A 15762-nucleotide genomic window follows, 5' to 3' on the forward strand; every position below is an offset into this window, starting at 1 on the left:
TACACATGCTGCTTTTGCTTTGTAATGATTATAACAGTGAAACAAAGACCGACCCTGCTGCACAGGAACCAGTGAAGAGAAGCAGGGAAACTTTGCTCATATTCAACCAGCTGTGTGTCGTCACTGTGTGCACAGATGAACGTTGTTTGACTTCCCCCAGAGATCCCTGCTGTCCAGCAGCGGAGGTCCAGGTGCTGTTGTGACTGTGGTATCTGTGGGCAGTCTGGAGAGATCCTGAAGAAGGCCAAAGAGCACACCAAGCAGATCAACGACATCCAGACATCAGTGGATCTCCCCATGTTCATCAATGCCTCCAAGGACAACACAGCTAAGGTACGATGTCTGGGTCCTCTCCTGAGGGCTGTACTACAAAGCCAGTTCAACTTACACAGGATGAGCACCATGAAAGTGCTAAATTTAAGTTGTCTGTGTGATCTGTGAAACTCTCAATCGATCATTAACTGATAATTAACTGACAGCATAAACACTGTTACCACAAACAGAAACCCTATCCACCGTATTCTGAGCCCCCATGATACCTTACGTGAATTGTGTGCGCAACTTCCAGTGTTGAATCAAAACCGTTGATTTCTAATACTTGTTTACAGTTTTACAGTCCTCTATTCTTCTTTCCAAGAGCAACTGGGAAATAAAACGTGGAACACACCACCTGTTATAGCTCAAACAGGATCATGTGATCATACCTCTGCCATCTCTGACAGCCATCTCAAAGCAACCGAGCACACTAGCAATTAGCTCGCCTCGCTCCGTGAAAATATTAACTTTAACATGTCCCGAGCAGCTTAAGGTAACATCTGCTCCTTCTGAAGATGATTTCTGATTTCTGATGACTTATTAAGAGACACTAACACATAATTCAGTATTAACTGTAGCTTGACTGGTTGTTAGTTGTTAGAGACGCGGACAGTGCAACAGGTACCAGAGCTCCACAGAGACATTTTAGAAAATGCTAAGTTAACATTAGTTAAATATTTGTTAATAAATAAATCAGCATTTGCTAAACTGAAGGCAAATGACTTTGGAGAAGAACCAGTGTTGGTGGTTAGCCACCGAGAGTAGCCACTGGGGCTAACCACAGACAGTCTATGGGGCTAACCACCTCACCGCTACTTCCTCTATCTCACAGGAAGTTGTGCACGTAATCATTTCTGCAGTCGTGACCTCAGGAATAAGGTGGGTAGAAAGCAATCTAAAAACAAAATGATGAACACGAGGGGAAAACGTGGATCAGTTTTCTGTATGTTTTATTACAAAGTTATGATAATGCAGATTTCACAAGGATCAAACTCCAAACAACCACATGTAGAGGAGCCATTTTACCAGCTCACTCCACCTTCATGTTTAATGGTACAAAATATCTAAAATCTCTCACTTCCACACACACGAGCCTCTGAAGAGGTTCACAGCCATTCATACTTCAACATACAAACAATGCAGGAGAAGAAAAACACTGAGCAGATAGTGACAGGACGACGGGCTGAAGGGACCGACTGTGTTCATGATATCAAATAAGTTAGTGAGCAGAGATGTGTCTGGGCAGAGGGAGCAGTATGTACATGCTAAAGACGACATCATCCTAAACAATGACAGTGAGAGTTTGGAGATACAAGGTTTTCTGTCAGCAACAACAGTATACATCTATCTATAGATCTACTGACACATTTATTCACAACCACACACACACACACACACACACACACACACACACACACACACACACACACACATAATGGATAGGCAGAATGGGTAAAACAGGAAATTAGATTTTTTCAGTTATTTCTGTCGTCAAAACTGAAACTGTTTCCTAACTAAGCTGTCGTGTTTAGTGAAGTTAAACTTTGACATTTGATGACTCAAAATATTCACCGGGTGGGAGAACTGATTATTGTTCTGTGAATTAATTTTAAGAGTTTTACTTTTTTTTACTTGTTCATGAGTGAGGGTAGAATGGAGCGTGAGATGGATCTGGATTTGGTGTGACCATCCTGGTGAAGAGGGAGCTGAGCTGGAAGGCAAAGCTTTCGATTTACTGGTCCATCTACGTCCCAACCCTCACCTATGGTCATGAGCTCTGGGTAGTGACCGAAAGAATGAGGTCGTGGATACAAGCAGCTGAAATGAGTTTCCTCTGTAGGGTGTCTAGGCTCAGCCTTAGAGATAGGGGGAGGAGTCGGACATCCAACGGGAGCTTAGAGTAGAGCCGCTGCTCCTTCACGTTGAAAGGGGTCAGATGAGGTGGTTCAACATCTGATCAGGAAGACTTTGCTCTGGGAAGGCTGCTGGCCCAGATGGTGTGTGTCCAAGGCTCCTCAAAGACTGTGCTGCCCAACTGTGTCAACCTCTCCACAAGATCTTCAACCTCAGTCTACAGTTGGGGCGGGTGCCGGCACTGTGGAAGACTTCCTGTGTTGTGCCGGTATCAAAAATTAAATGTCCAGCTGAACTTTATGACTTCAGACCAGTAGCCCTCACTTCGCACATCATGAAGACCTTGGAGAGGCTGATTCTGCGCCTACTGAGACTTGAGCCCAAAGACAAACTCGACCCCCTGCAGTTTGCATACAACCAACACATTGGAGTGAACGATGCTGTCCTCTACATGCTTCACCGTGCCCTAGCTCATCTGGAGGAACCTGGCGCTTATGTGAGAATCATGTTCTTTGACTTTTCAGGCACATTCAACACCATCCAACCCAACATGCTCAAAGACAAGCTCACAGAGATGGCAGTGGATCCTTCCTTTATCTCCTGGATCACAGATTACCTGACAGGAAGGCCGCAGTAATTCAGGTTGGGGAGCTGTGTTTCTGGGACATTAATGAGCAGCACGGGGGCTCCATAAGGAACTGTCCTGGTTCCATTCCTGTTCACACTGTACACGGCGGACTTCAAATACAACTCTGAGTCCTGCAGCATCCAGAAATACTCAGATGACACTGCTATTGTGGCGTGTATCAGGAATGGGCAGGAGTCTGAATATAAGGACCTGATAAAAGCCTTCAGTGACTGGAGTCACAAGAACTGTCTCCTGCTGAACACCTCAAAGACCAAGGAAATGATCATAGATTTCCGCAGGTCCAAGCCCCCTCTTCAGCCAGTGAATACCTATGGGGTGGACATCGAGGTGGTGCCAAGCTATAAGTATCTAGGTGTACACCTGGATAATAACTTTGACTGGTCCCTAAACACAGACGCTTCCAACCACATTGTTCAGTATGAAGGGCAGAGGAACAACATCTGTGTAATCCAGGTTACTTAGCATGCAGCACAGAATAAAGACGTGAACACATGGAAAATGTATATTGGTCAGATTTGGCAAAGCTGATGGCAGCACCACCCACCCTCATCCAAGGATACAAGAACCCTATTTCTCACAGATCCAGTTCTTAGACTCATAATATCGACTTTGTGTCCATTGTCCTTGGTCACTGCAGCATGTTGCAGCGTGCTGGTATGTGTCAGAGGTTGGTAGTCCTGGTGCCCAGAACCTGGAGGACAAATAAAATGTTGTCCTTTTAAACAGGGCTGAAACAACTGATTATTTTCAATTTGAAGCCAACTGTTGAATTTTACTTGAAATATTGCTTTTATACAGTATAGTGTAAATAGTAGTATGGTAATATAGAGCTGGTTCATCAAGCAGCTCAACACTTCCTCACAGGTCCTGTAATCTAATTCAGTTTCTGAAGACCATTAAAAAACACAAATTGATAACAATTACAAACTCTTTTCATTCTACTTTTTAAAGTGTACTTATTTTAGTGACAGACAGTAACTTGGGTAGAAACGTGATTGAAGCAAAAAATCTTTCAGGTGTCTCACGTTTCTGTCAGCGGTGATCCGTCCATCCATTCATATCTCTCTATCGATGTTTCCCATAGACCAATCCAGGACTCTCCACGCACATTCAGCTCAGCGACATAGTTCTAGTCGTTGACAAGAGACAAAAATCAGCCACAGCTAACAGAGTCAGAGCAGGTTGAAGTGCAGACACTTTTTCCAAAGTAACGAAAATATCTGGCAAGAATCACAACAAATAAGACACAGACCAATGACACCCAATCGTTCTGCTTTAAACTAAAAAACTAAAAAAGAGTTAAGTTTCTTCCTGTATTGATGTTTGGTCATGGACTTTCCACGTCCACATACTACGTTCAAGGTACCCTGGGTGTGTTGGTTGTTGACGTTTTGGGACACCGTGTCAACTTCAGCCTGTTACATGGATCGTCTTCTTTCAAAATACACTTCTGTTTTTACAGGAAATTTACGTCGGTACAACACTGCGAGTTGACATTTTTTTCCTTCAACAACAATAACACATGGTTAGGTTTGGGTAAAAAACAGGATTTGGCTTTAAAATCTTAGGGGACACAAACACTGCTCTCTAGGGTGAAAGTCTGTGTTTCATCCCTCCCATTCAGACTTTTGCCTCCTTAACTTTTGTCCTTGTCCCGCTGCGTTTCCTCCTGACACCGCTGGGAGGCATTAAATATAACAGCAACGGCTACGTATCATGCCGTCATTAAACAACACCTGTTTTCTTTCATTTCTAATGCCGCAAGTCACTGCCCAAGTGCCAGATCTCAACGATTCCAAAGTGAGACCAGGCTCTAAGAGGAACTGTGGAGGTCAAGTTGAGGTCTGGAAGACCAGGAAAACTTTCTGAGAGAGCTGCTTGTAGGATTGTTAGAAAGGCAAATCAAACCCCCCCTTTGACTGCAAAAGACCTGCAGGAAGATTTATCACACACTGGAGTGGTGGTGCACTGTTCTACCGTGCAGACACACCTGTACAAATATGACCTTCATGGAAGAGTCATCAGAAGAAAACCTTTCCTGTGTCCTCACCACAACATTCAGTGTCAGAAGTTTGCAAAGGAACATCGAAACAAGCCTGATGCTTTTTGGAAACAAGTCCCGTGGACTGATGAAGTTAAAATAGAACATTTTGGACGCAATGTGCAAATGTATGTTTGGAGACAAAACTGTTGAACACGGGGGTGGATGGATGATGCTTTGGGCTTGTGTTGCACCCAGTGGAACGGGAAACATTTCACAGGAAGAGGGAAGAATGGATTCAGTTAAATTCCAGCAAATTCTAAAGGCAAGCATCACAGCATCTGTAAAAAGTTGAAGATGGCTACAACAGGACAATGAACCTACCCCCACCTCCAAATCCAAAATGTACGACCTAAGAGGAGCAAGCTGAATGTTATGCCATGGCCCTCACAGTCCCCCGACCTAAACATCATTAAACATCTGTGGATAGAGCTCAAAGAGCAGAGCATGAAGACGGCCCAAGAACCTCACAGAGTTAGAAGCCTTTTGCAGGAAGAATGGGTGAAAATCCTCCAAACAAGAACTGAGAGACTCTGAGCTGGATACAGAAAGTGTTTAGAAGCTGTGATACTTGCCAAAGGGGGCGCTACTGAGCACTGACCATGCAGGGTGCCCAAACTTTCGCTTCAGGCCCTTTTGCCTTTTTTGTTATTTTGAAACTGTAAAAGATTGAAATTAAAAAGTCATCTTACTTAAATTACTGAAGAAATGTTTCATCTTTAACTCCATGCCTTTTGGAAATCAGCTCATCTTCTACTTATTTAACTTATTAATTTATGAAATTCCAGTATCCCTTGTGGAGAGAATTAAAAGGTCGGTTAGCTCCTATATTAGGAAGTGGTTGGGCGCTGCTAGGTGCACAAGTAGTGTTGCACTCCATGCCTTTTGGAGATCATGTCATCTTCTACTTATTTAACTACTCACAGTAAAATAAATTTTGACCAGAGGTGCCCAAACCTTTGCATGCCACTGTATCTAGCAGAAAAAGGCCTCAAACATGACATGACAAGAAACATAGAGGAACTCAAGATATGAGTGTTTGGATTAAAAACTTGGTAACATTTCATAAGTCAGCCAGCGTTTTAGAGTGTATTTCGCCCACTTTCCTGGGAGTTAGCGTATAATTCCGGGAACTTACATGTACTTTCCCAGAAGTTAGAGCATAATTCCTCCCGGTCAGTTACCACATACTTTCCAGGGAGTTAGAGCATAATACCTCCTGGTCACTTGGCACATACTTCCCCAGGAGTTAGAGTATCCCTCGCGGTCACTTACCACATACTTTCCACAGAGTTAGTATATAACGATGCGGTCACTTGGCACATACTTCCTCGGGAGTTAGAGTATAACTCGTCACTTATGTAATTTCCCAAAACTTACGGTTTAATTTCCTTATATGAATCTATATATGTATGAGGTGCAGTAAAAACAAATGCTTTTGCCCTTTGCTCATGGCAGTTGATTCAGTCACTTTTATGTGGCCTATGTGTCATCAGGCAATTTCACCTACACTCCAGGGTTTTAATATTTATGTTTTGTTTACATTTCATTGAATGAGTTTGAATATGAATATGTCAAGAAATGGGTCTATATTCTGCAAATTGCCTAATTAACGGGCAGGCTGGAGTACAAAGCAAACATACCTCTCTCAAGTGCACATCTCTGGAAGTCTTGTAGTGCCATCTGAGGACGAAACACAAACAATACAGTAATGTAATAATATAGCCTACATATATCTTAAAATACACAATAATGAGTCATGAAAAGGTATAAAATGTTTTATTATTGAATTACACAGAAACCACATGGCAAGTGCTGTTCTCACATCAACAGCGTTTTCACCAAAACTTACAGAGAAACTAGGCAGTACTTTCCACCTAAGTATATACTAACAAAAGAGACAGGGCTGGATTACAAGTGTGCACTGTTTGCCCGTCCTTAGTCTGAAAGTACTGGGTAATTTCCCCAAAACTTACAGTGAAACCAGGCAGTACTTTCCATCTAAGTATATACTAACAGAAGAGACCGGGCTGGATTATGAAGTTTGCACTGTTTGCCTGTCCTTAGTCTGTAGTGTGGCTCTCAGATGTTAACCCTTTAAAAACAGTTAGTTCAATGCTTCACAAGGTAACAATATTACCAGCAAATAATACAAAGACGAATCAAAGTGTCCTGACAAAAATAACAGAGTTCCACTGGTTGTCTTATTCAAGTTCAGTTTTGTTCCTTCTGTTATAAACTGTTCAGTTTAGTTTTAATCATTTATTGTGACAAATACACTTTACACACTACATGCACGACTAGTAACATACGGAGAGCAGATAATGTTCCAAAACAGTGTGGAGGAGCAGAGAAATAAGATCCCAGATGAGTTATCCGGGGCCAGGTCGCAGTGGCAGCAGGCAACGCAAAGCACCCCAGACATCCCTCTCCCCAGCAATGCTTTCCAGCTCCTCCTAGGAGATCCCCAGGTGTTCCCAGGCCAGAAGCCAGGTCGCAGTGGCAGCAGGCAAAGCAAAGCACCCCAGACGTCCCTCTCCCCAGCAATGCTTTCCAGCTCCTCCTAGGAGATCCCCAGGTGTTCCCAGGCCAGATGAGATATATAATCCTCCAGTTTGTTCTGGGTCTGCCCCTGGGCCTCCTACAAGTGGGACATATCCGGAAGACCTCTAACGAGAGGTGCCCAGGAGGATCCTGATCAGATGCGAGAACCACTTCAACTGATCCCTTTCGATGTGAAGGAGCAGCGGCTCTTCTCCGAGCTCCCTCCAGATGTCCCAGCTCCTCCCTCTATCTCTAAGGCTGAGTGCTGCCACCCCGCGGAGGAAACTCCTTTTGACCGCTTGTATCTGCAATCTCATTCTTTTGGTCACTACCCAGAGCTCATGACCATAGTTGAGGGTTGGTTCGTAGATGGACCAGTAAATCACAAGCGTGCCTTCTGGCTCAGCTCCCTCTTCACCACGATGGTCCAGCTCAGTCCCTGCTTCACTGCAGATGCCGCATCGAACCGCAGATCCATCCCATGCTCCATTCTACCCTCACTCGTGAACAAGACCCAGACATACTTGAACCCCCTCGCTTGAGGCAGTAACTCTCTCCCGACCCAGAGGGGGCAATCCACCGGCTTCCGACAGAAAACCATGGCCTCAGATTTGGAAGTGCTGACTCTCATCCCAACCGCTTCGCTCTCACACCGCCCCAGTGCATGCTGGAGGTCACGGTGTGATGAAGCCAACAGAACCATCATACAGGGACCGGATGGCTTGGAGCAGCCAGCCTGGTACCCTGTAGTCCCACAGTACCCCCCACAGGACCCCCCATGAGACGTGGTCATAAGCCTTCTCCAAGTCCACAAAGCACATGTAGACTGGATGGACAAACTCCCACGACCCCAGCAGCCTCATAAGGGTAAAGAGCTGGTCCACTGATCCACGGCCAGGACGGAATCCGCATTGCTCCTCCTGAAGCCGAGGTACAACAATCGGTCGGAGCCTCCTTTCCAGCACCCTGGAGTAAACTTTACCCATGAGGCTGAGCAGTGTGATACCCTGATAGTTGGAGCACACCCTCAGGTCCCCTTCTTTGAAAATGGGAAGGTGTAGGCTGCAGGTGTTTCAAAGGAAACGCAGGAAAAACTCAAACTGAATCCAAATGTAATGTTTTTATTGACCTTTATTATAATAATGCTGAAGGACTACAGAGTCAGTGCTCATGTAAAGCTGTGTGGAAGACTTCCAACCACATTGTTCAGTATGAAGGGCAGAGGAACAACATCTGTGTAATCCAGGTTACTTAGCATGCAGCACAGAATAAAGAAATGAACACATGGAAAATGTATATTGGTCAGATTTGGCAAAGCTGATGGCAGCACCACCCACCCTCATCCAAGGATACAAGAAATCTATTTCTCACAGATCCAGTTCTTAGACTCAGATAACTGACTCTGTGTCCATTGTCCTTGGTCACTGCAGCATGTTGCAGCCTTCCAGATAGTGTCAGAGGTTGGTAGTCCTGGTGCCCAGAACCTGGAGGACAAATAAAATGTTGTCCTTTTAAACAGGGCTGAAACAACTGATTATTTTCAATTTGAAGCAAACTGTTGAATTTTACCTGAAATATTGATTTTATCTGTAATCCATCAAATTATTGTAATAACTGGTTGAAGATTCAGTTTGGTTAATGGATGTTATCTGTAATGGCTGCCAATGAAAGAATGAAACCTTGTTCAGAACTCCCATCTTTCAGTTTACAGTCATTTAGGGGATTTGTACTTTGAAGAATCATCCCTCAAAACAGACTGCCATTGTTTTTCTGATATCTATAGCACCATTAATAATGTTTACAGGAAGACTATTTGATGCAGCACCTCAGTCGGCTATTGGCATGAATTGTCTCTGAGGCTGACTCTGAGCACCGTCTCCAGCTTCATCTCAACACGTCCATGGGACTGATGCTCATATTTAGTTTTTTCCTCATGTTACCTCCACTTGTGTGAACAACAGAGAAGAAGAAAACAGAGATGGTCCTTCATGCAGCAAAAAAACCTTTCAGGTGTCTCACATTTCTGTCAGCGGTGACCCGTCCATCCATTGCCATTCCCATCCTGTGTTTGTCCATGTTCTCCGTAGACCAATCCAGGACTCTCCACGCACATTCAGCTCAGTGACAAACTTCTAGTCATTGACAAGAGACAAAAATCAGCCACAGCTAACAGAGTCAGAGCAGGTTGAAGTGCAGACACTTTACTAGAATCAACAGTCGATGAACACTCACCTGTTCCCCTTTGTTGTTTATGATCACCAGATCTGCTCCTCTCTGCTGACAGTCAGCTCTGCTTTGTCCCCAAGTTTTCTCTTCCTTAGATTTAAAGTAACAGCTGCTTCCAAATCTGCTCCATCCATCAGGACACCACTTCCCTTAATGTCAAACAAGTGTTTTAAAGAGAGATTTCACTTCAGTACTGTCACTGCTTAGTTAAAGCTCTTTCTTAACTTCCATGTTTCCCTTTCAGGTTGTTTACTCTGTAAATACTTTAAGTTTTCACTCCAGAAATATGTCAGTTTTTAAACTGTTCTCACCTTCAATTTTGTCCTTCAGCTGCTTCACTTCATCCTGTAACTGACTGCAGTGGACTGATGCGTCTTGAGAACAACAACAGATCAAAGTAAGACAGTATGGAAATATTTGTGATTAGTCTTCAGTGTGAAGGTGGATCCTGTTTTATGGTATTTTGAAACTGATCTTACTTGAAATTTGTTTTTGGAGCTGGCTGTAGTTGTTGCTCAGTTGGTTGTATCTGCTCTGCAGATCGTCTTTGACTGAAAGATAAGAGACCTTTATTTCAACCCAGAGGGGACAGTGGGTGTGAAACATCCATGTTTTCACAGACATAGATGTAAACTCTAGCTGTAACTTGACTGGTGTGTGGAGGCATACAGCCACGGGGATGTTATTCTGGTTATAACTCAGCTTCAGCTGAATGTTAACACAGAATGAGGACTGTCGAATTTGTCCCCCTTTTTCTTTCATTGTATTTGTGTTAGGAAGCGACAGCTTAACAGGCAGTATGAACCCTGGGAATGATGACAGCGACTGATAACTATAGCAGCAAATATTTGGCATGTCATTGTTATATAAAGACAGACCTAGAAATCATGAGGCTGAAACTCCTCACCATCTGAGTTCACCACTGAGTGTTGTGTTTTATCTTACAGAGTATAGATGAGAGGATGATTCCTGTCATCATCAGGAGGCACAGCACTCCCAGACAATATGCAGCTACCCTGAGAGGCCTCCTTTGGATGGCTGGAGGATGCTTCTCAGTGTGCGGTCCTAAGGTGGCAAAACACACACACACACACACACACACACACACACACACACACACACACACACACACACACACACACACACACACAGTTTCTGTCATTCCCGTTATGATAACATACTCAGCAGCTTCATTGATCTCTGGTTCAGTGACATTTGTCAGACACACTTTAAACAAGTCATTTAAACACTCTGATGTGAACCACTTATAGTTTTAAAGCAAAACAAATATGGCGTCATCTGAAATGTCTGAACTGCACAAATGACTCACAACAAAAAGCTGTCATAGTGATTTTCCCTCTTCAGTCTCTGATTCTTGGCTCTGTATTGATAATGATATTCAGCAGACCTCGTCACGCTGCACTTCCCCTTTCACTGACCCGTGGTTACTCTGCACGCTGTTGTTACACTGTCTTTACCAGAACTGATGCTTCCTCAGATCTCAGAGTTGAAACTTGTCAGTTAAATGATACCATAAACAAAGACGATGATGCAGTGATGCGTGATAAAATATTACATCGAGCTTGTGTTTGAAATAAGTGACAGAACAGCTGCAGATGAGTCGTCTACCCAGAGAGCTCTGCTACTCTCTCTTTAGCCGATCATTGTGCGGCTAACTACAGAGGTTCATACTGTACGTGTAGGTCTGTCAGAACAAACATAGAGACAGAGACATTTCTGCGTTACAGACGAATTGTGCTTCCAAACACACACACACACACACACACACACACACATACACACATATAAAGCAGAAACTGTAATGGTAAGGACTAAAATTATAACAGCACTCATAAAAAATGGGAACTGAGGAAACCCTTTCATTGGTAGGGAAACACCAGAGGCAGCATAAAAACAATTTTACATCAATAAATAAGAAAATAAATCAGTTAAAATAAATAATAGAAGAATATGCCAGCTCAAAAAAACAATGCCAACACTAATTCTGGTGATTAGTTCGTGTAATTTCTCACTTACCTCCTTCGTGACTGAATATCAGTGTGATTATTCCCGATAGCGTCCGTATTCTCGTAGATATCCGCCTGCCTTTCCTCCCACTCCACTGTGTCCTCCTGCACCTGTCTGTTGTATCTCACCTTCTTTGATAAATCTGGTGTGGCATAAATATCTGAGGACATCTTGAGAGGACAAACTGTAGCTGCACTTTATGTACAGTTTACTGCGTTGTGTTCAACGCTTACTAAGCTGCTGTGAAACTTTAATGTATACTAGTGAAGTATAGCAGTAACGTAGCACACTGCACTGATGCTGCTGCCAGTGTTTGATCGTCTGTCTTTTGTCTGGTTTCAGTCGAGAACACAAAGGAAGTACCAGCACCCACACACACACAAACACACACACTCACACACACTCACACACACACACACACACACACACACATACACCCACACACACACTTTCATTTACTCGACTCATTTCAGGTTAAAACTTGATAACTCTAGTTTGGTGGTCAGACAAACTTTAAATATATTGTTGTAAAACTTTTTTTCATAGTTAAAAAAAGTGAGAGTTTGGTATAGGTGGTATAACAGTATGTATCTATTTATAGATCTACCAACACATTTATTCACAACTACACACACACACACACACACACACACACACACACACACAACGGATTGACAAAATGGCTAAAACAGGAAATTAGATTTTCTCAATAATTTCTGTTGCCAAAACTGAAACTGTTTCCTAACTAAGCTGTCGTGTTTAGTGAAGTTAAACTTTGAAATTTGATGACTCAAAATATTCATCGGGTGGGAGAACTGATTATTGTTCTGTGAATTTGTCACGACTCGGGCTGGACCCAAATGCAGCAGGCGGACAAGGTCAGGTAAGTTTAAAATGTTTATTGAGTCAAGGGGGGTATTAGCTGGTAGGCGGTGATGGCAGAGTACGTGGCAGAGGGGGTCCGGTGTGGCGTGGCTGGCGGCAGGAGATCCTGGACAGAAACAATTATTAGGCCAAGTGGGAACAAACAAAAGCAGGCAGAGGCTAAGCTGGGCCCAAACTTTCGCTTCAGGCCCTTTTGCCTTTTTTGTTATTTTGAAACTGTAAAAGATTGAAATTAAAAAGTCATCTTACTTAAATTACTGAAGAAATGTTTCATCTTTAACTCCATGCCTTTTGGAAATCAGCTCATCTTCTACTTATTTAACTTATTAATTTATGAAATTCCAGTATCCCTTGTGGAGAGAATTAAAAGGTCGGTTAGCTCCTATATTAGGAAGTGGTTGGGCGCTGCTAGGTGCACAAGTAGTGTTGCACTCCATGCCTTTTGGAGATCATGTCATCTTCTACTTATTTAACTACTCACAGTAAAATAAATTTTGACCAGAGGTGCCCAAACCTTTGCATGCCACTGTATCTAGCAGAAAAAAAGGCCTCAAACATGACATGACAAGAAACATAGAGGAACTAAAGATATGAGTGTTTGGATTAAAAACTTCGGTAACATTTCATAAGTCAGCCCGCGTTTTAGAGTGTATTTCTCGCCCACTTTCCTGGGAGTTAGCGTATAATTCCCGGGAACTTACATGTACTTTCCCAGAAGTTAGAGCATAATTCCTCCCGGTCAGTTACCACATACTTTCCAGGGAGTTAGAGCATAATACCTCCTGGTCACTTGGCACATACTTCCTCAAACATGATTTCACTCAGACTGTGTCACTGGGAATGTTGAAACTTTGCTTTCAACTTTAAAAATAATTTTCAGTAAATCCATGAAGGTATACTTTTAATATATGTATGAGGTGCAGTAAAAACAAATGCTTTTGCCCTTTGCTCATGGCAGTTGATTCAGTCACTTTTATGTGGCCTATGTGTCATCAGGCAATTTCACCTACACTCCAGGGTTTTAATATTTATGTTTTGTTTACATTTCATTGAATGAGTTTGAATATGAATATGTCAAGAAATGGGTCTATATTCTGCAAATTGCCTAATTAACGGGCAGGCTGGAGTACAAAGCAAACTTACCTCTCTCAAGTGCACATCTCTGGAAGTCTTGTAGTGCCATCTGAGGACGAAACACAAACAATACAGTAATGTAATAATATAGCCTACGTATATCTTAAAATACACAATAATGAGTCATGAAAAGGTATATTACAGAGAAGCAGGCAGTACTTTCCATCTAAGTATATACTAACAAAAGAGACCGGGCTGGATTATGAAGTTTGCACTGTTTGCCTGTCCTTAGTCTGAAAGTACTGGGTAATTTCCCCAAAACTTACAGGGAAACCAGGCAGTACTTTCCACCTAAGTATATACCAATAAAAGAGACCGGGCTGGATAATGAAGTTTGCACTGTTTGCCTGTCCTTAGTCTGTAGTGTGGCTCTCAGATGTTAACCCTTTAAAAACAGTTAGTTCAATGCTTCACAAGGTAACAATATTACCAGAAAATAATACAAAGACGAATCAAAGTGTCCCTGACAAAAAAAAAATAACAGAGTTCCACTGGTTGTCTTATTCAAGTTCAGTTTTGTTCCTTCTGTTATAAACTGTTCAGTTTAGTTTTAATCATTTATTGTGACAAATACACTTTTTAAGTCACAAGTCAAGTGGAAAAGCTTGTTGTGATACTACTACCACACTGGAGTGTGATGCTCAAGTGATTGAGATAGAAGAATGGATGGGCTCCTGTGGATAATGGGTGATCTTGATCCAACTCCTTGGGTCAAGATCACCTCGGTCTAAACAGGTGAGGTTTTTGAGATCCTATGGAGAATTACATGTGGATTTGAGATTCTACCTGATGAGAGAGATGGCGAGCCACCCATGAACCTGATCTCTGCCTTGAGCCAAGGAGATCAAGATCACCTATTATCCGCAGGAGCCCATCCATTCTTCTATCTCCATCACTTGAGCATTACACTCCAGCGTGGTGTGACTTGTGACTTAAAAAGTGTATTTGTCACAATAAATGATTAAAACTAAACTGAACAGTTTATAACAGAAGGAACAAAACTGAACTTGAATAAGACAACCAGTGGAACTCTGGGTTTTTTTTGTCAGGGACACTTTGATTCGTCTTTGTATTATTTTCTGGTAATATTGTTACCTTGTGAAGCATTGAACTAACTGTTTTTAAAGGGTTAACATCTGAGAGCCACGCTACAGACTAAGGACAGGCAAACAGTGCAAACTTCATTATCCAGCCCGGTCTCTTTTGTTGGTATATACTTAGATGGAAAGTACTGCCTGGTTTCACTGTAAGTTTTGGGGAAATTACCCAGTACTTTCAGACTAAAAACAGGCAAACAGTGCAAACTTCATAATCCAGCCCGGTCTCTTCTGTTAGTATATACTTAGATGGAAAGTACTGCCTGGTTTCACTGTAAGTTTTGGGGAAATTACCCAGTACTTTCAGACTAAGGACAGGCAAATAGTGCACACTTCACAATCCAGCCCTGTCTCTTTTGTTAGTATATACTTAGATGGAAAGTACTGCCTATAAATTTTGGGGAATTACCCAGTACTTTCAGACTAAGGACTGGCAAATAGTGCACACTTCACAATCCAGCCCTGTCTCTTTCGTTAGTATATACTTAGGTGGAAAGTACTGCTTCGTTTCCCTGTAAGTTTTGGTGAAAGTACGCTGTTGATGTGAGAACAGCACTTACCATGGGCTTTCTGTGTAATTAAATAATAAAAACATTTCATACCTTTTCATGACTCATTATTGTGTATTTTAAGATATATGTAGGCTATATTATTACATTACTGTATTGTTTGTGTTTCTCCTCAGATGGCACTACAAGACTTCCAGAGATGTGCACTTGAGAGAGGTATGTTTGCTTTGTACTCCAGCCTGCCCGTTAATTAGGCAATTTGCAGAATATAGACCCATTTCTTGACATATTCATATTCAAACTCATTCAATGAAATGTAAACAAAACATAAATATTAAAACCCTGGAGTGTAGGTGAAATTGCCTGATGACACATAGGCCACATAAAAGTGACTGAATCAACTGCCATGAGCAAAGGGCAAAAGCATTTATTTTTACTGCACTTCATACATATATAGATTCATATAAGGAAATTAAACCA

General features: G+C 42.4%; 1 protein-coding gene across 16 annotated transcripts in view; it reads right to left on the bottom strand.

Moving 5' to 3' along the window:
- Positions 1-15762, bottom strand: part of LOC125904611 (CD209 antigen-like protein E) — a 37995-nt gene that overhangs the window by 11037 nt on the left and 11196 nt on the right. For 2 of the 16 annotated variants that reach the window (XM_049602160.1, XM_049602156.1), the window contains exon 7: positions 3248-3509. The exons of 6 other annotated variants lie outside the window; for them this stretch is intronic. In XM_049602160.1, the coding sequence (XP_049458117.1) occupies positions 3386-3509 (124 nt within the window). In that variant the 3' untranslated portion in view covers positions 3248-3385. Of the gene's footprint in view, positions 1-3247; positions 3510-8526; positions 8973-9422; positions 9536-9635; positions 9779-9940; positions 10004-15762 lie in introns of those variants that run through there. 8 more of the 16 variants (XM_049602158.1, XM_049602155.1, XM_049602164.1 and 5 more) reach the window with 7 other exon arrangements.

The sequence above is a fragment of the Epinephelus fuscoguttatus genome, linkage group LG17, assembly GCF_011397635.1.
Source record: "Epinephelus fuscoguttatus linkage group LG17, E.fuscoguttatus.final_Chr_v1".
Taxonomy (NCBI): domain Eukaryota; kingdom Metazoa; phylum Chordata; class Actinopteri; order Perciformes; family Serranidae; genus Epinephelus; species Epinephelus fuscoguttatus.